This window comes from Anopheles cruzii, chromosome 3 (genome assembly GCF_943734635.1).
Source record: "Anopheles cruzii chromosome 3, idAnoCruzAS_RS32_06, whole genome shotgun sequence".
In the NCBI taxonomy this organism is placed as follows: Eukaryota; Metazoa; Arthropoda; class Insecta; order Diptera; family Culicidae; genus Anopheles; species Anopheles cruzii.
This window is the reverse complement of record NC_069145.1, coordinates 11,796,768-11,820,597: the sequence shown is the minus strand read 5'-3', so window position 1 is coordinate 11,820,597 and position 23,830 is coordinate 11,796,768. Positions and strand designations below refer to the sequence as shown.

The window sequence follows — 23,830 nt, the reverse complement described above, 5'->3', positions numbered from 1 at the left end:
CATTAATCCTCCCAGTTTTGACAGTTCACGGACTTCGGGGAGTTGGGAGCAAAGAGACAAAATGGACGGCACAGATCTTGACGAGGGCCAATTAATTACGGAACCGACGACGAAGCTGGCACCGGAGCCCTTCGAATCGGTTTATCGGAGTGCGTGAGTGTTTGCGTGAGTGAGCTAGTGAGGGAGGATCTCTCAAAAGCACAGCACCGGCGCGTGTTCTACGTGTCCTGACGTTGAGGGCCGTGACCGTGGCGCTCGAATTAACCCTTCGGCGGCCTAGGTAATCGGGATCCAATCGCAGAACGGCCAAGGAAAGGGGGTCGAGTGTGTGTGTGTGTCTGTGGGGGTGTGTGCACTTTTTCGCAGTTTTTGTGCGCCTCGCAACAGAGGACATCCTGTTCGCAGTGATCGCAGGCCACCTTTTTAATCGAACAATTTCCGTTCCACTGCGCTGATGCCCCCGCGCGCGTCTAATTGAAACACTTACCGCTGGCCGGAACCCTTGCTGCCGGACGAAGCCTGATTGCTCGAGTCGTCCTCCTCGTCGCGGGACGTCGCAATCGATGCCGTGCCGGTGTTGGTCCCCGGCGACAGCAGCGTCGGGCTGAGCAGGCTGGAGCAGGCCGGGTTCTCGCCGCCGCCGGATCCACTTCCGGTGGTAGCGTGGCCGGATGCGGTGGCACCGAATGCACCGAACGGCTGAATCTGCGTACTGGCGGACGATATGGTCGAACATGTCGGTAGTCCTGCTGCTCCGGATGCGGCCGCTGCTGCACCCGGATTCGTTGGGTCCATCTGCCCGGAGCGATCGGTCGAGAGCGAAACAGAGAGTGAGAGAGCAAACAGAGAGGGAAAAGGGTATGTTAACAGATTGAAGACGTGCGGCGTCATCGGGTAGGGCCCCGGGTACCCGGTGGCCCCGTCTCATCGACACCGTTGCTACGGGGTTTAGTGCAGCCAGCTGTGAAATCGGTGCAGGATGCAGGTTTATAGCTGCGGTTTTTGTGTTTTTCTACTTTTTTCGGTTCTACCGTCGCATTGCCACCGCAGCCGTGTGTGTGCATATTGTATTCGCTACCGATGCAGGTGTGGACCGTGTGCGGATATTAGGGGATTATTACTTGTTTTCTAATTCCCGAACGGGCGTGTGAGCATCACAGTGCGTGCCAATGTACGAGGAGCAAGGGTTTGAAGCCGGGGAATGTGTAGCTTAAGCGCACACGATCTATGAAAGGATAACGCAACCGGCATCTTTCGGTTGTTTCACGGCGGGAAAGGACTTTATCGGTGTCGGGGAACGGAATACACTCATGGGTAGGCAGTTGCTGTAGCGAAAGTGCAAAAAACGATCGTTTCGAGGGTGCTTTGGATCATATTTAGAACGTTTATTAAATGGAAGTAATATGTGTAAGAAATATTGGTGGAATAGTTAGGGTGTAACTGAACTAGAGAACAAACGGCTTAAAACTTACATCTAGTTTGGAAGCGATGTTTTGAAAATCACACGAAAACTCTACCCCAAAAGAAATGCTTGGTCCAATCATGCTTGGTGTTAGCATTCCCCAATTCCTGTTAACTTTAAATTTGTGTCCCTCCAAACGCTGTGTATCGAACGCGGTCCATAAATAGGTTAGTTTGTGATTTTTTAACAACCCGCAAAATGATGGACCGATCGGCCGAGATCCAAACCGTGCGAACCCGGAAAAACTTAATCAATTTGTCATAAAACAGATCCCCTTTTCTGGTGCGAAACTGACAGACAGACGCTTTATTTCGACGATTTGAGTCCCCACCGTGGTTGGTCTGTTGGTGGACCGTATAGAATTGGGAGCACTCTTGGGCAGTGGGGTGATATCAGTGGGCGAAACATTTCAATCAAAGCGCCCCCCTTGGAGTGGAAGGTTGTAGGTCGAAGCTACGAATGGCTCCCCAGGGAGTAGGACGGTTCGAATTCGGACGCTGAGACGGTAATTTGATGGGTGCGAAATCAAACAACCGTTCGTGTGGATTGTGATTTTTATTGTTGACCTCTGTTTTGTTTGTTTGTCAAACCGAACCCACGATGTCGCGAAATTTGCGACGCTTCAAAAGTAACGACACGGAAAAGCGGTAGTAATATTACAGGCGCACTCCTAAAATTTTTAAAATACACACAGATAGGAACGTTCAATAAGAGAAATTGGAAACAGTTTAGAGAAGAGAAGAAGCGATAAAGCTTATGTTACATTTGTACAGTAAAAGTATACAGAAACGATGCATCGACACCGACACTGTCTTGTGAAGCGTTTTCAGCAAAACCAAACCGAGGCCGGCGTGTCGGGCTGCAGATGATCGAAAAAACGCTTGAACATGCTTAAAATTCGACAAGAAACACAACTAGAGAAAGGCGGCATTTGTTCGAACAGAAGAGTTGCGCATAAGCTGAAGGAGCTGTAGCAAAACCGAAATCTCGAGTAAAACTAGAGCAGGCAAACGGCTGCGTGGGAATGGCATAGCTTTCGGAGGAAGCAGCGCCTGAGGGCAGGATTTTTTGTACAGCTCGAACCGGCGGAAATAATATCGCTCAGCGCGTGGTTAGCTTGCGTAGCGCTAGAAAGCATGGCGTAAATGAGATCAAACAGGATCGCCAGTCGCGGTTGCCGGAAGCGCAGCGATAGCAATTCATGCGGCCGGTCAGCAGCAGAGCAGCTCGAGGAACCAAGCTGGAAACAAGCTGGAAAGCAAACTGGAACAGGCTACGAGAACAGGAACGAATGCAGAAAACAGTGTCCACCCCCCAGCAAGGGGAAGGCGGAGGATTTGTCGCCCATTCGCGGCGCAGCTCATGCTTTGGTAACGTACCGTCGCACCGTATGCCCAATGCGTCTCGTTCGAGATGACCGTCGAGGCTAACACCAGACGGTTACCAACAAACAACACCTGAATGTTAACATTCAACCTGCTGAGAAATAGAGAGAGAAAGAGAGAGAAAGGAATGAGAAACGCTGAATGGGTGCGGATAACGTAATGCCAGGGTTTCGGGCAGATCGAGTTTGACGACATACGAGGAATATCTGGCTCAATTGCATGCTGCATGTACTGTGATATTACTTCCCCTTTTCGATTTGCCTACATTCACCATTCTTGCCCCCAGCAGTTTGGCGAATGTCCCCAAAAACGAGCACGGGACAACTGCTTCCTTTGCACAAAGTGGCCACAAAGCGTCACGCAGTCAGTTTCGTGTGAGAAGAAAAGAGTTATTAAAGCCCCTCAAAAGCGCCGTCGGTCGGTCCGTTGGTGGAGTCAGATTGAAAAGAGATATTATTTGCATATGAAACGTGCCGGAAGCACTAAAAGTAGGCCCTGATAGCAAAATAGGACGTGTCAGACCGGAACGGTTCGCATGGTCCGTGATCGTGCATGGAACGATGGCTTTGTGTCCTGCCGGTAAGCCAATTTCAAAGTTTAACGGAACCAATCACGGTTCGCGTATCTCCTAATAAGATATGGGACTTTTGTTGGTACGAACGTTGGTTAAGCCGCTCGGAAAAGTGTTCCAGTTTACTCTGAAAGCATTGAATTATTTCTTCATCAATTCTCCGTAAACACGCGTTATGGTTCATTTTACCATCCAGGTTTTACTTAGTGTCGTTTAGTAACAATTTTAATTTACGTTTCTTCGAAACTTTTTTAATTCATTCGTTTTTCATTACTTGAGCATACTACCCTTCTCGGGCGTGTTAGAACACAATTTACTACCATAACGAGTTACTTCCGAAACGAAAAGTAACTTTTATTAAAAACTTCACATACCGGTAACATTCTTGTACGATATGGCAAATCGATCAATAAGTAATTTGTCACATCTCGACCAGTACTACGATGCACGGTAAACTTCCTCTATGAATCGGCTCTGTCGCCGTGTGTTGCTCTCGTCTTCTTCCCGGCAATTCCCCCCTTTGGGGAAGAGAAAATTAAAATTGGCAACGGAGTGCAATTCCTTCGATACATATTAAGCACCTCCAGGATGCGCGTGTATCGCTTGCAAGTTTCAACAGGTTCAAGAGCTTTGCCAACGCCACTGAACGCCATCCACGACTGAAGGACGGAGCTGGTCTGGATGGAAAAGTTTTGTGTTTTTTTTTCAAAAAATTTACCACAAAGTATGATGGGTGAAAATATTACCATTAATTCGCCTGACTTCCTTCGTGATCTCGCATCGGCACTTTCCGTGGCACGGCCACTCCGAAGCCGAAAAAGCCTATTTAGTTAGTACCCAAACTGATTCTGATTTCCAAGAAAATCTTGACGCCTCCAGCGCGGAGCGAAGCACGGAAGTAACTTCATAATTATACTTTCATAACAACTTGAACTCTTCTCGGCCCCACGGTACATCGGTCCGGAAGTTTATTTTCGTCGGAACGAGAAAGTTTTGCATCGATTCGTTCGCAGTACTTTGGCCACTTACCAGCTCCGCGCGCGCGCGGCGCAAGTTGATCAGTGGCGACGAACAAACGAGAACGCAACTTTCTTCACGTTCGTCGTGAGCACTCCGGTTTGTGTCCGGTTTGTGTCGTTGAAGTCAGCTTATGTTTGCTGTTTAATACGCACCGTGGCCGTCTCCTGTAACGCGATATCAAGGGAATACTTTGACCCTGGAAACTTGGTCGGACCAACGCAGCCGGCAGAAGGAGCGGTTATTAATTTCTTCCTGCAGTTGGCACAATCTGACTGAGGATCGTCTCCGTGGCTACCTCACTCAAAGGCTTACGGGGCATCACTGCCCGTTCGGTGTTGGGCTATCGCTGCAATCGATATCGGAACGTGCGTTGCCGTGGCCCTGAAATGCGCGCTCAGCCACCACGTGAATCATTAACGTGATTTCTTCGGGGAATAATTTACGTCCGCGCTGCCACTAGTTGGCAATATGGGGGTGTTCGTGTGTTTGCTTCGCGCATTAATGCTTCCCTCCTGAGGAATTCCTTATTCAATCGTTCGGAAGCCGACCTAAGCCCGCGAGTTGCTCCGAACCTACGGAAGGAACTCCGTAGCTCCGTATAAAACATTTTTCACCATCGCGGGCCCACACTGGGCTGGGAAAAAGCCATTGCGCAATGGTTGGAATGGCCACCCCCGTTACCCCGGCCGTGGTAAATTCAAACGAGAATTTCTACAAATTGTAATTTATTGCTTATGTAAATGGCGGGAAATAGGAGTTGCCAAGGTTATTGCTGGAACCGGTACACCTAACGGTGTCAAGGCTGGCAGCACGGCTGTCGCTGTGACCCCCCTTACTTCGTGCCACAGTGAGCGTGAAAAACGGGAAAAAGCAAATCAGTGTCGGGCACTGTTTGAATAACGGACTCGTCTCCCATAAACGTATCTTTTCCGCTTTTACGAACTTATCTGCCGCGTCGACGGTTTTATTTGTGCCTGTCCGACCTGTTCATGATTGGCCGCACGGAATTGGGGCCGTCATTTGTTGACGCTCGGTGCGTGTCAATGGTTCGTATTGGTGGGGTGGAATAGAAAATCAAAACCGAAATCACTTGCGACGTACGTATTGGTCGCCCCCCTTTGACACTGACCCTTGCGTTTACGGTTCGAAATGTCAAATTGGTCCCGGCAGGGGAATTTCCATTGACCTCCGAAGCGCTGGAGTCGTCCCTTGTTAGGTCACTGAAAATGTAATCCACTTACGGAAACTCTGCTCGACTGGCCCAAAAAAAAAACCGAACCGAAACTACGGTCTGAAGCCGGACGATAGATTGTGAGAGATGTCGCCCGAGACTGGCCGCCATCTCTCAGACCAGTGGACAACAACTTTGTCAACATCGCCGTCCCAACGCCGCCCGTCCGTTCGCCGTTTTGCCCGGCGGCGACACTTTACCCTGCACGGTGCACATGGATTTGGGATTTACTGACGACAGTTTGCGTCGCATCCGGGCGGATCTGTGTCGTGTCCATCATTGTCCGGTTAGTGTCACGCAGCGTCACACAGCTGCCAAAGCCGGGGGCCCGAACGTGAAAGCATAATTCTCGGCGACGGGGGTTGGGCACACGCTGGGGCGTGTGTGCTTCTGGGTTGATAGCGTCCGGTCCGATGGTTTGGGCAACAGATTGCCAATAACAGGCCAAAGTTACACCGTCCGTGCGTTCGGCTATGTGTTGCCGTAAAACATTATGACAGTGGTGCTTGACGGCGCGCCACTTTTTCTGGCTGGTGTACGATATTTTTCCAAGCAAACATTCATCAAACCGGCTTGAGATCCGAGCGATGCTTTCATCGGGCGCACGGTTCGCTGAAGAAGGATGCATGTGACAACCAGGAGGCCTTAATCGAAACTGGGTAAAACTTTGCTCATTGTTCAGATGACTCACTTGCGTATTCATAACACGTCTACTAGTTTTGTGCATTTCTGTTGCAGACTGATCTTGCTTAACAAATAGCGAAAAGTGTGTTTTTAGTAAAAAAAAACTCTTTCCAAATCTTGAAAGAACAATTAAGTTATGTTCATACCACATTCATGCTGGAAAGGAGAAACTATGAGTACAACACCCGTGAGGCCGATTGGCACAACGACAGTGAACATCGTGTTGGTTAATAGTGGGTCTTTAATGTAACCGTGATTGGAGCAATTACTTCCATTTCCATGTGTGAATGTGCTTTTAAATACTCCTGCGAGAATCGTTTAGTAACCTTTTCTTTATTAACAATCCGGTAACCTTTTCTTTATTAACAAATTAACTAATCCGCAGTTGGAAGCATAGAGCTAGGGACACAACTGGTTACGCTATCGCAAAAAGTAATTACTAGCCAAGCGAAAAGCCCGAGTGTGCCCTTTATGTTTGCCGTGGGGTTGCGAGAATTGAAACACAATTGTTTTCACGGAACGGTGGCGAACGGTGGAGAGATGGTATCGAAAATATTTATGCGCTTTTCAATTAAATTATCTGCGCTAGCTACGGTGTGATTTATTGGCCCATAGTGAACGGGAATGAACTGATAATTTAAATTATGCGTTAAAGAATTGAATACCATGTTCAAATTATGTTCAAATTGGCTTAGCTTACAGTTTTTAGTTATCTTCCCCGTTTGTTTGAAATTATTCACCGCAAGCTGAATGAAATTACGGCACGGTTAGTTGGTTGTTCATTTGGCAAATATACAAGTTGATTGGATTTTCCGGAATATGGCACATTTGCATGTTACAGAGTATGACTCAAGCATTATGGACCAACGGACGTGCTTTCCACCATCGATTCGTTGTATGACTTTCATTCACTCATTCAGATAGCGCTCATTAGCGAAAGCTCGTCCACCATATCGATTTGGCTTCAATGAATTCCGGTATTGAGTTTGGAAAATATATCCGAAACGCGGACCACATTCCATGGCCGTCGGCCCGTGCGCTTGCGAAGCGTGTCCGTACGCGGAACCGTGCGCGAATGCAAATTTACATTAGCGTTTCATCAGAGAGACGTTTTCAGCCAACCCACACAGGGCTAACGGTCGGTTCAGATTTCCAATCACCTTTCACAGCTTTTGGCTCACGCCAATCTCAAATATCGGCGCACAACATGGGCCGGTGAGCCATTAAACTCTACTCTTTTGCCGTGTCAAGCACGCGGAGTTCTGTGGGTGGGTTCAATTTAGCCTCCGTTCTGGCGTGCGGAGCTTCCGGGGCCAGAAAACGCGCTGCTAACGATTATTCGATCCCTTCAACCGAAGACTGAAGATTCACTTTTCACTTCTAAGCTCCAGTTGGCACCAGTGACGTTACGGTTCTGGAGTGTGATTTAGAGGGCATCTTAGCAACGCACCAACCAACAGCGCCAACTGGGTGCTGCTCTGGGAAATGGCACACTCTATCGCCATGACGCCACGGCACGGAAATCGTGAACGCAAAGAACGGACCACGGTTGGCGGGAGTGGTGTCATTATTAAAATGATTTATGGCATCTTTGAAGGCCGCTGGCGCCCGCAATGAGCATAGCAGGGTTAGCGGGGCCACAGATAGCGGACGGATAACGAAGATGCAACGCTAACGAAGCAGCGGCACCGGAACTTGCAGTTCTCTCGTGTCTTGCAGCCGTCATCGTCCTGTCGCATTGTAAATTAGGTGTTGTCGGCATAAAGTCGGTGCGAGTTTTGCGCTGCAGGATGCGATGTGTCGCGTTCAGACAATATTTTGTCATCTTTTGTCCTGAATTGTGGTGTGCTAATCAGCGAGGAGCTACATTTTGGAAGTTTATTTTATATCTAAGTCGATTATCGCATCCGTCATGTTCCCAAATTGGAGCAAGTTCTAGCACTCTGTAGTAATTTGGCCGTATTATGAAAAGACTCATCATAAAAAAGTACAAGAGTCACCGACTGCAACAGTACGCAATTTACGCAAGCTTTCTCATTGAAGCCATGTTGCTAAAGGTTTCGGGTTCATGCATGAGACGCTAAAAGTAGCAACGATGAAAGGGCGGTTGTATAAATAGGTGCTGAAAATACAAAAGTTACTTTATTTTACTCCATTCTCTTTCCGGTAAACATTTGGCCAGCGAAGACGAAGAAAGCACACGAAGGCTTTGTTCTAAAATTCGGGCTAAATTTTAACCACCATGCAGAAGCCACGATAAAATGTTCACAAATGTTGACTTAAAAAACTGTGCCAAACGTTGGCTTGGAACTCAGAATGAAGGAAGTATGTGTATCGACTTGTGGATGCAAGAATGAAATGCCGTTTGAAACCTAATCCTAGCAGGGAAATGTTTTTTGCATCAAATTTCGTTTCTATTCAAACCGTATTTATGTAAATCAGCATGTGGGGTTCTCTTATAAGTGGAAATTCTTTCGGCATAAATGGCATTGACGTTCGCGAAAAAACATGCTCCTATGAGGGTGGTGTTTATAATGATCGTTTCCTTTTGCCCGGGCTGTGATGGAAGGTGGAAAATAAGATGTTACAAATTACAAAAATTTGAAGCATTTCGCAAAGAAATGCGTTGCTCGTTATCTCTCCTTCTTGGAAATGCCAGAAAGAAACTAATGAGATCGCTTTAATGAATTCCACGATAGAAGTTGTGTCAAAATCTCAACAACACTGTAACGCAAAATGGCAAGCGGACTAATGAAAACACAAAAGATAAATTATCCTCCGCCAAACCGCAAGACACGGACATTGGTCAGGATGTGGAAAGAAAAAGCGTAACCGAGCAGCAGCAGCAGCAACTTTTGGCAGTGCCTTTGGTTATCCTCGAGTCATCGAGATAGTTAGCAAACATTAGTGCAGTTAAAATCATGATTTGGTGGACCTTATTCTTCTCTTCTCTGATACTTAAACGGAAAAAGACGCTGTTTTTTATTTATTGAAAAGCGAATAACAGTGAACATCAGAGAATTGAACCAAAAATTAGTTCGATTTCTCCCACGAGAGATTGAAATGGAGGCGCCTGGTGGCGCTCGCTTGGTAGTGGAAAAAACTTATGCGAATTTTAAAGAATACACGTTGCTCGCTACGACAACATTTGAGTTTGTTTCCGCTACACCAGAACTATTTGTGGAACTGGCCTGCATTCGCCCGGCTTCCGAGTACGCGAATGGGAATAAAATCACAGCGGGAGTCGAGCACGTGCCGAAAACTTGCTGCTCTCTGATTGCGGCATAATTCGAGAAAAGATATAAAAATAAAGCCCCATAATTACTTTCCTCCGCAATTCATGTCAACAACAGTGGTGAGGACAGCAACAAACAACCTCTCAAAATTGTTTTCGTAGCGCAAATTTATTATAGGATGTGATCGCAAATTTTATTGGTCTTCTTCCGATAGGGTCGGATTTAATGTGCATAGCGTGCCTCTACCTACCGCGGTGGTATTTATTTTTAAATGCTTAATGCAAAAATCCCATCCAAATGCCATTGTCAGATTGGGGGCATCTCAAAATAAACTCGTGTTACAATTATGTGCGGAAACCTTTTCTGCTACCTTGGCTGGTGTTGTTCTGTTTCCGCTTCCGCTGGCATTAATGCATTTCAAAAGTTTTTTTTAAGGACACAAATGTTGGTTTGTTGGTTTTGATGTAACCTATTGAAATAATCAGCCGCTCTATAAATAAGCTCCGCAATAAATCCTCCATGAACACAGCATGTATGGCAAGCGTGTCGCTATTTTATGACAATTTTTTCCACATGAAAACGAACAACTCTGAAAGTTACTCCTTTCTGCTGTTTTTGCTATCCCTGAGATATATCTCATGGCTTCATGTAAAAAAGAAGATCCACGCACCGTTCGAAGCGTCCCAACTCTGCCGTCAGCGAGCGCTTTAAATTTATCCATCGAAGTCAGCTTCAACAGAAGCCACCCACAAATGCGGTTGCCCAGCCCGGTCCGGTTGGTCATTTTGGGTCGTGTCGAGGCAAATTCTTGCAAATTTTATCACCAACCACAGTGCACGGTAGTCTGTCGCCGGCGAACGAAATTCTGCCGATCGCCCGACAAAAGTATGCAGGTCCGAGTATCTCTTTTACCAGGCTAGGGTTTTCGTCAAACAACTCCAGCATATTGTTGCTTGTTACCAACTCACCAACAACAGGGACACGCTATTTCGGTCCGCCGTAGAAAAGAGCGGACCAAAGCATCGGCCACACGTGGACCTGCCTCGGGGCTGTCAGAGGCTGTAACCCGGGTGCTGGTAACGTTTAGGAAAACATTTTGATAAAACATCGCCATCGTCATCCGTTGGCTTGTCCGTGGTGGTTGGGTAGCCCGGAGAGCGGCTTAGGTTGTTTTATTCTAATGAAAGAAAGACTCTATGCAAATGTACTTCGTACGAATTTTGGCAGTGCAACAGTTTGTCGCTTCCGGCGGTTCGTCAAGCGGTCAATATTGGTGGCTTTGTTGAGCGGCGTTCCCAAAGCTCAATTGATACAGAAAGTGGTCGCGGGGTCACTTTTAGTACGGTGTCCTCAAAGTGGTCACAGCACGGAGTGTTGTTGAAATTTGATTTAAATTAATTGCCTCATTCAAAACGAATTCTGACCGCGGTTTAACGCGCTGGGTTGCGGATTTATCTGCCGCTTTCATCCGCGATGTGCTGTGTGACATCCAAGGCTCACGTTGTGCTTGACCACATGAAAGAGATTAATTTATGGTGCGAGAGCAGGTACCGGGCGGCTGATTACGTTCGCGGTTCGCCAATGTCGTGTGCCGTGATTTTGCGGCGAACGGGCGTGGGGTTGCGTAAACATTGGCACCTCGCCCAGGATAAACAGGACACTGTGTGGCTAATCAACACACAAATTGACTACTCGATAAACCGTCTGGCACGCTTTAAAATAGGCTTTCGATTTTAAGCCGTTTGCTTATCGGCTATCAACGTCCGCAGCGTTTGCACAGCTCGGGCCGCTTAATGGCGAACGTAGGTCCATTAGTGTAGTTGATGAGTTTTTAAAGACCCTCGCTCGGTACGGACTCCAGTTGGGACCCCAAGGTTTAAAGAGTTTAGCGTGCGCTTTTCCAGTGAATTCAATTCTAAGACGTTGACTAAAACTACGGCTCTCGTTGGACTCCTCTATGTGGGTACTATGGTCATGTTCAGAGGTTCACTCTGCTCCACTACTTGGCCGTTCGCCTATTCGATCCGTGAGAAACGCTACGCTACGCGTCAAAACTTCACAACACGTGAGGGCGAAACTCACTTCGGCGATACGTACCTTCGGCTCGGGCTCTGCCAACAGGTGTTCCAGCTCCTGATTCGCGTCGACCAATTTGGTTCGTTTGTTTGCGTTCGTTCGACGCACGGTGGAGTATTTGAAAGCAAATATTGATCGTTAAATGCTGCCTCAATTCGAATGCGTAGAGTGAAATTGTGTGTAGCTACAAACGGGACTTTGCGAAGTGGTCACACGGACAATATATGCAAATCACACACTGACACACCGGAGCTGGACCAGACGGACCAGATGGACTTTATGTACAAGCCACGACACACGAGACAGCGTGACATTCCGAGCAAAGGAAGGAAACTCATCGAGCGACAGAGATGTGAATCTTGCAGCTCGGTCGCTCGCTTCGTGCCCTGTTTGCTAACGTGGCGGCCCATTGTCCCGAAAACTTCATCTCAACTTTCACTATTCCGTGGAAGGACACGAACAACAACGGAATACATTTTAAGGAAATGAATCAACATACCGGACAGAAATACATAAATCACTCGCCTCAGCCTGTATCAGTTAAGGCTGAGTGCCGCGGCGAAAGCTTTTGTACGGCTGATGAGAATAAAATCAGAATGGAACCTCTGGCCCCGTTTGGGCGGGAAGGGCCGGAACTTTTTACACATCCAGCGCACGGAGGAAGGCCGCACGCCGAGCCGTCGTCTTTCGGTGTCGTTCGAAAATGTTTCCCCCGATTTGGTTCTTTTTTTTGCAGGAGTTTCTCCATATTTTTAGCGAACTTTACCATATTTTTGCCTGATAAGCTCGATTTCAAGACCATGCTTGGCTGGGCCCTTCATGCACGCGTGAGTTATGCGGCTGTTGCACGATCCAAACGACACCGAAAGCCATCGTGGCCCAGCCCCAGATGAGCAACAAATTTGTTTTGCGCTTTAACAAGTTGTTTCGTCGCTGTCTTCGGGTGGACTGGTGTCCACGGTGCTAAACGATTTTTGTGTGGTACCCGAACGGAACAATGATTTACGGCAAGTGGGAATTAGGTTCTTGAGTACGAAAATCAAAGAGGGCGCTACAAAACGGAAGCACACTCAGATCGAAGGCAATCTTCGTTGCTAATTTTTAGTTGCCTTCTCCCGATACACATAGAGTGGTGGGGTATACAGCCTCTGGGGTCCCACGGGGAGAACATTGAACGAAGCGACAATGAAGGAGTGTGCAAAGAAGGAACACAGAAGTGTTGCACAACACGGAGGCTGCAATCGGATCGTCAGATCAGATCGGCACATCGAAGTACGAGTATGGCTCAACTTGTGCATAGTACGGACATAAAACATGACAGGTGTTGTAGGGGTTTAAATTAGGGGAGGCTATTATAGTACATTCAACCATACCTTGACCTCGCGTATGGTCGACGGTATGAAGAACTTAATTTTCCGTCTAACCTCCATGATGTGGGGCATGCAGTGGGGCAGATAGTGAGAGAGAGACGCAGAGAAACAACAGAGGAAGAGAGGCCGCCACTGGCCGCGAAGATTGTTCGGTCGATGTCCAACGTTTGGTGCCAATGAATGCGAGTCCGTGAGTGATCACCGGGAGCACGATCTTCGTGATGTCACGGAACGATCGTACGATATAGTGAGCTGATGATGATGATGACGGTGATCGTGATATGATGATGCGCTACGATGCAATTGGCCGTTACGGTTTTGTATCATTCAGACCCTTTCGAGTAGTGAGGATTTGCACTGGCTGCATTTCCTGCTCCATATGTAGGGCTGAAAATTTGGCGACTGTCGATTGAATCCGACAATAAGAGTATCACATTAACATTATCATGCATCAGAGATCAGAGTTCTGCCAATCGGGCATCGGGATCGATTTGCTGCTGTTGATTAAAGATTGTTAAAATCCACACAACACATTGCCAAAATAAGTTAATTTGAATGGTGTAGCAGAAAGTACAAATGATAGAAAAGAGAAAGTAGAACCAGATGAAGAATAGAAGAGAGAAACAGAGAGAAGAAGCTTTAGTTTCGAGATGTTAGTCAAGTGGCGTGAAACAGTGATGAGAAGAAGGCGCATTTACATACCTATAAAGTGAAATGAGAAGAGAAAGAGAGAAAAATGTAATTAGAGAAAGAAGAAAACTATATTTGAACACGAAACAGCAGCCAACTGGCGGGCCACCGGACAAACATTGGCCGTTTTTGCCAACAAACAGTGGAAACAAAACTATTGGGCACGATCAACAGGTGATACGATCCTGGAGCAGGGCAGCTAAGAAGCAGAGTTTGGAAAAACATGTATAAGCTCTTTATGGAATACGACACAACAGTGTGGCTTTCTTTGCGGACGGGCAGGGTGCTACAGATCTACCAAAGCTCCGTCGGTACGAGTGGCTTATGATAGGATTTTTGCTTCCGTAACAACGCTAGGGCTAAGACACATCCATTCATTTACTTGAGAGGGTTGTGATGTAACACTGGGGAAGCCGGGTCTAACGATCTAAGACGCTGGACAGTAAGGCCGCGAAACCGGCGGCGGTATTCTTGGAATGTTGGACAGGGAAAATAAAACAGAACAGTTAACGACAAATTAATTCCATTACGTGGAATAAATGTACTGTCTTAATGAAGCACGGCAATAACACGGAACGGAACACGGAATCATTGTGCGTTGGAACACTAAGCTCACGGGTAGTGGCAGCGGTGCTCGGGGAACTATGACCATTTAATCTGGGACAGGAAGTATTTCTGTTCATTATATTGCTTTTCCAAACATCCGGGCGAGGCTAGTCGCACTGTGACCCGTGATTAGACTCAAGCTAGAGACCCACCCTATGGCTACTTTAGCAGGACTACTTTGAAAAAAAGGCTCGATTCAATAAAGTAACACTCTCTCGATCGTGTTTAGGTCGCGGCTGACCCCCTTGGGCCTTTTCCGAATGCAAACCACCGATTAGATAATGTTGTTTTGGTCCGCCTTGGCGTCCGAAGCCACTCGACCGAGATTGCAGTATTTATATTCATAGCCGTTGGCCGTTGAAGATATAGAAATGGCACCAAATGAGGAGAAAACAACCGGCCAAGAGGCAACACTATTTGTCGTCCAACGTCCTCGAGAAACCCTTTCTGACCTTGCCCAGCCCAGCCCGAGCCGGGTCGCAAAATGCAAATGTGATGAAAGTTTAATCTTCTTTGCCAGATTGAGTAACCATAAGTGCGCCCAGAATAGTACGGAACGGGACGCGTCTCGGAGTCTTCGGCTTGGCTGCCTAGACCTAGACGCGACCCGGCGACGCCCGATGCGATGTGCGAGAAAACAACATAATAAACGTGTTTGCCTCGTGGGGGAATGCTCTGCGAAGCACTTTTTGTTTCGGTTGCTTGTTTTGATTATCGTCCATCCTCCTACCGAGGACACTGCAATGAGCAGGAAGTGGGCCTCTAGTTGGGGAGCCCGGAATAAAATTGTGGAGCCAGCAGAACTGGCCCACTGTTTTGAAGCTTTTTCGCTATCTCTAACCCCGGGCATCGCCCGCCCATTGTTGGGCGCTGGAGCCCAGTTTTATGTTGCTTCCTTTTCAATTTAGTCCCGCAATGGCGTTCCGCGAGCGCGAGCCTCCTAGCTTGTGGGGGAGAATCCTAGCTTTAGAGACACGTTGGTAACGGATGGCAATAAAAAAAAGCTCCTGGAATGGCGCAAAAATGCGACATATCAGAGAGAGCCAAATTGGACCATAAAACAAAACAGCGTGGCCCGTTTAATAATGCAACTTGACAACATTGTGTGGCATGTCTATTTCTATCTCGTTCTGGAACTACTGTTTCGCCCTTCAGATGTAATTTAAGTTGCCTATCGATCGGCCTGGAACCGGGCGAGGAATTTTATTGGCAAGTCAAGAGTGAACCCCAAATCGAGGACGAAATCGCACACACGCCGCTTCATGTGAAGAAAGTAGCTCCAAGAAACTTGGCCCCCTTTAACGAGTGTTCCGAATCGATCGATGCTTCCCATTGACCGGATAAGAGCAGATCAAGCCCAGGGCACGGGAAGCCCGGTTCCGAGGAAGTAGTCAAGAGTTTCCCTCGAGTGAAGCTCAAGTGGAAACACAATCGCAAGATGAGACAAGTTCTGGGCTGCACTCGACGGGCAGTAGATTCCGTGCCCGTAAGTAAGCTGGTGCCGGAATCCATTTTTGCGACATTTCCGGCGCCGCTCTCCGGTGGTATGAACTTCCGTTATGGGGAGCACCAAAAACTAAAGGAATTCCCACTCGACTCGAGGTTGCCACGGTTTGTGCAGTGTAAAATTAATTTCGCTCCTCTTCAACAACTCCGAGCTCCGGAATTTCATGGAGGTACAAAGTGGTTCATAAAAGAACACGCGGCTTGGACACGGTTGTTACACGGTACACGCTTACCAAAGCCGGTGCAATTCTCCGTGAGAACACTAGCGGAACATTAATTACCTGCTGCGCCCCGTCCTTGCGCCCTTGTGAAAATCAGTGGAACCATTCGCTTCCAAGTGGTGCGATAAAAATTTGCACACCTCATTTACGATTTGTACGGAGCGGTTCACCACTCAGCCTCCGGCACCGGCGCGTGTCCTGTCTGAAGCAGGAGGAGCTTTCCACATGATTGGCCCTCGTGATCGGGAGTCCTTTTTGTAATGCTAATCGAGGGAAATGGGAGCAACGGCAACGTCCGTTGGGACTCTGTGGCTGGCGAGATTCGATATTGTAAAACAATCATTAGGAAATCCGTGGCCGGGAGATGATGATGATGCTTAAACATGTTTTAATGGGGCTCTGCTTGGGGGCAGCCTGGACCAGAACGGATCGGAGCACGATAAGAGTGGACTGCATTATTTATGCATTATTCGAATAATTTGTGGCACTTTTATGTAGATCTTTTCAGCATTATAAAACCATTCATTAGGGCATTCAGCTGTCACCATCAATGCCAAAGTATATTAAGTAGTAATTCATCATAATGCCCAAATTGATAGCCTTCTTATCGCCAAATAGATAGCCCATTATCACGGCCATGATACCCCCCTCGCTAAACATCAACATCAGCAAATTAAACTAAACGCGTACACATCGTAAAATTGTTTAGCGATTTGTAGCAGCGTTCCATCCACGCCATCGGAGCGTTTCCTGCGTGCGGCCAGCTGTGTCGGAAGTGGATGTTGTTTTATGCAAATCCGGCCCCAGAACACAGACGTCACTTTCGCGCACTCCCGCGTCCCACCACCTATCGTTTATCGCTTTGGATGTCTTCGACTTTCGGTGCCTTCGGTTGAAGTACCTTCAACACTCCACCCGGATACCCGGCGTAAGTTTTTGTGGCACGGAAGATTAAGCGGAAAGTACTTTCCCCGTTTCGGGATTCAATGGAGTGGAAAGCATTGGGCCGAAAAAATGGCTACGGGCACTTTTGTTGCCGGAGCCCGAGCTTTGAGTTGGCAATGTTTACGCTTCATAATTGAAACGGTGCACGGCAGCGTTTGTGGTATCGTTTAAAGTTGACCCAAGACTGATGTCTGCAAAACTTTTCTTGTGACAACGCTTGGCTCCGGTATGGGAGAAAAAGTTTGTCTAATTAAAATGCTTGCGACGCACTGCGGAATGGTTGAATGCCCACGGAACACTTGGCCTTTGCGTCCAACAAAGTCTCCCCGAGCGTGAGAGTCACGTACGCCACATAACCGTTCCGTGTTTCTGGAGTCAGCTAAAAAAGCTGTTCCCCACAAACACGAAGCCCCGATTCATGTGTGTCGCGCTATTAAGATCCTCGCCCAAGAGGACAGCTCGTGAAATTAAATTGTCTTCCGCGTGGCAACCCGGAAAAGGAGCCGCCCGACTGCGACGGCACCGCACTTTACGAGCTGGCGAGCGCCCGGAAAGCGTGGATTGGGCGTTTGGCGGAAAATTGGCGTCGCCGGGCCGGGCTTCGCAAATTTGCACAAGTAGCAACACGCGGATCCGGGTCTCGGCGCACTCCGTGGACTCAACCCGCGGCTGGTTTCACGGTGCGATGAGCAACTGCTGGAGCAAATCCAGCCGGATTTATTGCCCTGATCTCTGCGAAACGTCGGGTGTTTAGTTCCAGTCATCTGCCCCGGTGGAAGGCCAATCAAAAGGATCCCATTTCTCGAAGAAAAAAACAAACTAGAGAAAGGTCACATACACGTCGAGTGCGATCTATTAGCGCACACGGAACGAGACGCCACGCGACGTTTGTCGCTCGTCTTTGGCCCCCTCCGGAAAGACGCGCCCCCTTCGGAGAGACGCGAGCGGGCGATAAATTCACGTACGCCAGCCAAATTGGATGACACTTGAGCGGGAGAGCAAACACAGAAACAGTTTACCGTTCCCATGTTCAAGGTGGTCCTCTGGAAGGCGGGTCCGTTTCCATCTGACAGCAGGCGGAAGCAAGATCCCCAAAACGTGGACAGCAGACCACGCAAGAAACGGTCCGCTTTCTGTCGCTCCTGAACGCACCACAGGTCACCGGGCGAGCCACCTGACGGACGGTCGCCAGAAAGGTGGCCGAAAGGACACCGGAAAGAAGTGGCAAATCTAATTTTGCGTGAAGATCCTCCGGCATCTTCTGTTTGGTCGCCCAGGAACGCGTTAAGTACACAGCGCGTCGCTGCTGCTGCTGCTGCTGTAGGCCCGAAATGTGTGCGCTGACCAGTGGGTCATGACCTTGCCGAGGGACAGGGTGGCGGACAGGATGTTTTCGCTCCGACATACCGCCCCTTCCGCGTGCCACGGTTATTTTTAGGCGCCTGTAACATGCTTTAGCACTTGCCTGACTCACCGGAGTTGCCGGAGGCCCCAAAACGGGACAGGGGCCGGGAAGTGAGTTTCGTTGCCCGCCCGGTTTTATTGACTACGTGTATAAAGGGCACCATTTGATTTGGGTTCGCCGAATTGGGACGGCACCAGGAGGACGGGGACGGAATGGGCTTTTGATTGTGCCCGTCGATTCCGTCGTTCGGGGTCCTTAAATGCTCTTACCAGGAGTTTTATGGCAGGTTAATTTTGATCGTTATCGTGGGCCACGTGGTCTGCCGGCTGTTATGATGGGAAGTCTCGGACCAGCTTACAGATGGATCGGTCCCACACTGGTCCCACTTACGCCGAGTGGCGCACGTACAGCAACAAGGCGCGAATGTAATAAAAAAGGATTTTGGAACCGATGAACGATGTATCCGTGATTAAGACTTCACGACGAGCGCGTTGCGTGGTGCCGTTAAGTAAATCGTCGCGAAGAAGTCTTCGCCAAGGTTGCACGAGGACTGGACTCTTAAGGAATCGATTGCTTCGAGGAAACCGATTTGACTGCGATGTAGCAATGTTTGTGTGTGTGTGCACGGAAGGAAAATATCGATTCTCCTTCGGCTGGTCCTTCTCTGGTGTTAGCAGATTGAAACTAGTCCATCGTTCAAGGGCTCCTCAGAAGGTCTTCCGGCCGGAAATGTCGATTTCTTTCCCGTTTAGTCCCCGTTTAATCACCTCTTCCCGATCTGTCCGCCTGTTTAGGAGGACCGGTCGAGAGGATGTATCGTGTTCGCACGTGGACCGTTACGACGGCAGCCAAGGATATCCTTCAACCGGCCGCAACTGGCCGCTGGCCCGGCGACAGTAAAAATGATTCGAAAATCGTAAAAATAATTGATTTTTTCTCAGCTTTTCCTTTCGTTCCTTTTTTTCTGGTTGCCGGATCTCGGAATCCTTTCCTATTTTCGTCTTTTATGATACTCGGGGTAATTTAATGGCATTTTCGAAGGTATTCTCGAAGTAATCGAACGCAGCTCTGGAAGAGTGCACGATTCGGAACATTAATCATCGCATCACGCATCTTTTTGCAGCAGAATGATTTAATTATTTATTTATGAGGTTTGTCCGGGCCGTAATGGAAAACAAATGGCGCATGAGCAAATTGTCGGTGTTTTGTAACGTGTCCTGTTAAAGTGTACTGAACCAACCGGGGTTCCAATGGATCGAAACCTCTTCTCGTGGCGTGGCGCTGTTCCACGAAGAAAAGTTGAGCGGATTTCCCCGAAACTGGTCCGACTAATGGATGAAAGATGTTGTTCTGATGCTCACCCGCTGCCATCTGTCGTAACCCATTTGCCGATGCTTCCATCGCCGGCAGAAACGGAAGCTATCGGTAGCCGTCATAGTCTCCGGTGTGTTTTGGACGACGTAAGCGGCCTGTTTGTAGTTGCCGTACGCCACACGCAACGAAACCAACCCATAATTCGTTTGGATTATACAGACATCAAAACACAAACAATGTAAGCCCTCCGAGTATATCTTTCTGAGATCTTTGGCACAATAAACAGCCCGTGGCAAAGGCAGGCCAACCTTATTTGCCTTTACACAAGTACGCCATCTTCTGGGAATATAGACGAAACTCTTTCGGTTTCGCTCCCCGTGGCCCGTGTAAGACCCGATTCTGGGCGTTTTGATGTGCGCACACAGAATCTGTGACAATACTACAAAAAGCACTGACAGTCGAGTTTTGCAGGACGCGAAGAAAGAGAGCATCGAAATATGCAAAATTCTTTGTACAAACTGTCTGTCGTGTGTTGTGTGAAGTGTTGTTCCATGGCAAACGCTTTCGGGTGCGTCGCTTCCGGGCACAAAAAGGGCACTCAAAAGGTGCATCGAAGCGAAGCGACGGCGGAACAAACACATTAAAGCACCTACGAATATGCACAGCGGGAGGACTCTCACGGGGAAGGCTGTTCCGGGGCACGTGGTCAAGGACAAGGGATTCGGTTCAGACACACGGCGTGGGACACACGGGCTAATGCTACAGTACAGCGCCGTTCCAGGAGTTCCGCAACCGTTCCCGGCGAGGACAAATATTAAAGAATAAACAGAGACACAATAAACGAACAAAAAAAAAGTAAAACTACGTCAAAAATTGGGTTCCACAAGCAGCGCGTCCTCGGCACGGAACGGAACGAAAACATTCGCAAGTGGCGTACGGTAAGGAAAGTGTGCTCATAGTTGCTGGTGTTGGTGGTGGGTGGTGCATTTAACGCTAGAAACCGGAAGGGTGGCGGTGGGTGGACTTACTGAAAACAGTGCAGACGGGTTCGGGGTCGAGCTGCCAGCGGCCGCCGTACTGCCGTAGTTGAACTGGGTCTGATAGCTACTGCTGGAGAGGATCTTCTTGTGTGCTGATGCATGGGCTCGATAGGCACTGACACTTAGTTTCATTGTGTATGACACGGGGCCAAGGGCTCACGGGCCGAAACGGCCCTTTCGAAGGGAACAGACACAGACGCAAAACACACTGGACTGGACTGGACGGCCGCACCGTCTCCCGCACACCACTCCGGTACTCCGGTAGCTCCGTACACTCACATCCTTCCACACGGTGGCCACGGAATTGGAACAAGTCACAAGTTTTCGCATTAACTTCGCTGGCTACCGGCGGGGCGCTTTTCTCTTACGAAATGCGCGAAGCAATTGAAATAGCACCTTAGCGCCAGCACTCCTTGTTCTGGCCGCGGCACCGGTCCTCGCCACCGGGCTTCGCTGATTGCCGCATCCACCTGACGTCCGTTCTCAAGGTTGACGGTTGACACACTTGACACATCACACTCCGCGTACACTCCGCGCACTCACGTCACCGTCGGCGGGCCGGAAACAATGGTGGTGCACCGGCAGGCCCGTACGCTGGAGGGCGCCCCAGGACATGCAGGCCCCACCGTGACCGGTGTCGCCGGCGTCACACTGATACGAGCGGTTCCTCCGGTTGCCATTACGGCGTTTGCTTCAACTGACTTTTCTCACGCTCACGCTGGCCACCTCCGTTGGAACCTGTGGATTCACCCCACGCGGGCTGGTGTGCTATCGAGACCTGGGAAAACGAGATAAGAGTAAGGGTCGATAAATGGATACGTTGACTTACGGTACATTATCTACGGCTGACGGCGACGGGAAGAGTAACAAATTGATCCGTCGCGCAACCAGATGGTCGGTCGTCGACGAAACGTGGCCGCCCCCTGTTGTCGTGATTGAACAAATTAATAATAATCAACTGCACGCAAAGCCTGAGTTTTTGGGTGTGCAAACACAATCCGTTATCTTGTTTAATGGAAGTTACATTTGTGCAAAGAAAGTAAACAGTCCGATTAGGAAAGAGTCCATATTTGGTAGAGGCTCATCATCGCGGCTTTTATGGCCCGTCTGGAAGGTGATAATTATTTTTATTCGTTGCAATAAAATGTAGGAAATCTCATTTGGGCTTATATGACTGGATTGCTTTAGTTCGATCAGAGCTTAGTTCGTTGGAACCAGCAGCCTAAAATGACTGAACTCTCCACTAGGAAACAGTCTACAGGGTTGTGTTGTTTCGTCCTTGTCGATGAAGAAAAGTATTGCCCTTAAGGGTTTTTTTATACAATTTGTGCTGCTTTCGAGGGATTTTTTTTCATATCAATACTTTGTTAAATACCCGTAGGTGATTATTGTTTGTTTGTCATGCACAAAGATTTACCGATTGGATTATTGCTTCATTACATTGCCACGCCACGGAAGCGCGCCTTGGCACCAGAAACCATCATCGATTAATGCCGGTCGTCACCAAAATCCGAGCTCGTTTTAATCAGTTTAAGAACGATGGCTCACGCGAAGGACGGTGCAGCATAAATCAAGCATAAAGCTCCATGGATCCCACACCCGCCGTGGCTCATAAATACTTGTTAAATCGTGACTGGGCGCAATAATTGGATAAAAAAGTGGCCGTTAATCGATAGGTTGCGTGTGCGCGCTTTATCGAACATTCTTTTGGGAGGGCGTTCGTGTGAAGTTTTGGTGCCATTTTGCCGACACACATAGCGATGGCGGCCCGAGGGCTTTGTCCCCTATTTTCCGGGACTCTCTGGGACTCGGAACGACCCGCAGGCTAACTACGTGGCTACGAGTAGAAGAGGCTCTAATGAAGGATTCCGTTGAGGCAGCTGTTTTGTAAGCGGGCCCCGACGACGACCATTCACGTTTTTGCTGTGCCGACCATCGACCATCTTTTATTATCATCATCGTCGTCATCAGCATCGCCATTATGCGGTACAGATGCGAAACTTCAGCAAGATTGATGGCATGTGAGAGGTTTCGACAGAGCACGTGGCGCCCCGGGATTAGGCCGTGTGGCCGGCCACTCACTTCGAGGAGCTTTTCAATTCTAGCCAGTCGAGCGGCCAGCTTGAATCGAAACGATCATTAAACAGCATTGATACCGGCTTGTTTCCGGGCGCACAGCATAGCTTTTCCCGAACTCCCGAGTGGCCTGTTGGCCGCCATCGATACCGGCCACCCACGCCAGCCACGCCTACGGTGGTTTTAATGTCTTGATTATGCAACGTTGTGAAGTAACACCGAACCGGCGTTCGGACAAAAAATGCTGCCGAAAAAAACGATTACATTGATTACGAACATCACCCGGTGCGGCTTTTGTCGATCAGGTTTTATGCGGCCTCAGGAGCCACTCATCGCCAGTTACGCCATCGATGAGCAAGCGGTGCGTTTCACTTTTGATTGGCAGCAAAAGTGGCACGATGAAGTTCTCGGCTTGATGATGATGATTCATTGCTTTTGCGCAAAATTAATTATGCAAAACATGTTGACGGGCTCGGTTCAACAGTTTTGCAAAGTGATGAATGATCGATGAATGACACCCTTAAAGTGTCACTTAATAATTCTACTTTGACACGCGAATTATCTGCAAGCGCACAATGATTGAGAAAACTGCCAAAGACGGAGATGTATTGGGGGAACAGTGCTGTTGGACTTCGTAGGCGCCCCAGTTCCATGCAGCGGCAGTTATGAGGCGCACTTCCGCCAAATAACACATCAATAAACGGGATTGATTTGCTGCCTCCCTATGTTTATTCATTTCGCATTAATTCAATCGCGCACCAGCCCTATCCGTGTCGGCGACAAACAACAATGTTATGTTGTGGCAGCACCACCAACGGCATTATGCTCATCATCCGCAAACCAAATAATATTTACCGCCACTATCGGATCCTGCGGCCCACGGACACGCTTCCATCCGTCTTTGCCACGGGTCGGCCAATCGAATAACTTTTCCCCAAAACTTTGTTTGTAAGATCCGTCCGCGAAAAACCACTGATCCCTGAAGTCCTGAA

The 23,830-nt window shown here is 48.5% G+C and overlaps 1 protein-coding gene across 1 annotated transcript in view; it reads right to left on the bottom strand.

Annotated features, from left to right (window-relative positions):
• Positions 1-20,894, bottom strand: part of LOC128271520 (uncharacterized) — a 40,250-nt gene extending 19,356 nt beyond the window's left edge. The window contains exons 1-2 of the mRNA XM_053009088.1: positions 20,751-20,894; positions 488-795 (exon numbers count right to left, since the gene is read on the bottom strand). Coding sequence (XP_052865048.1) covers positions 488-795; positions 20,751-20,894 — 452 coding nt within the window. The remainder of the gene's footprint in view (positions 1-487; positions 796-20,750) is intronic.
• Positions 20,895-23,830: the final 2,936 nt, after the last annotated feature.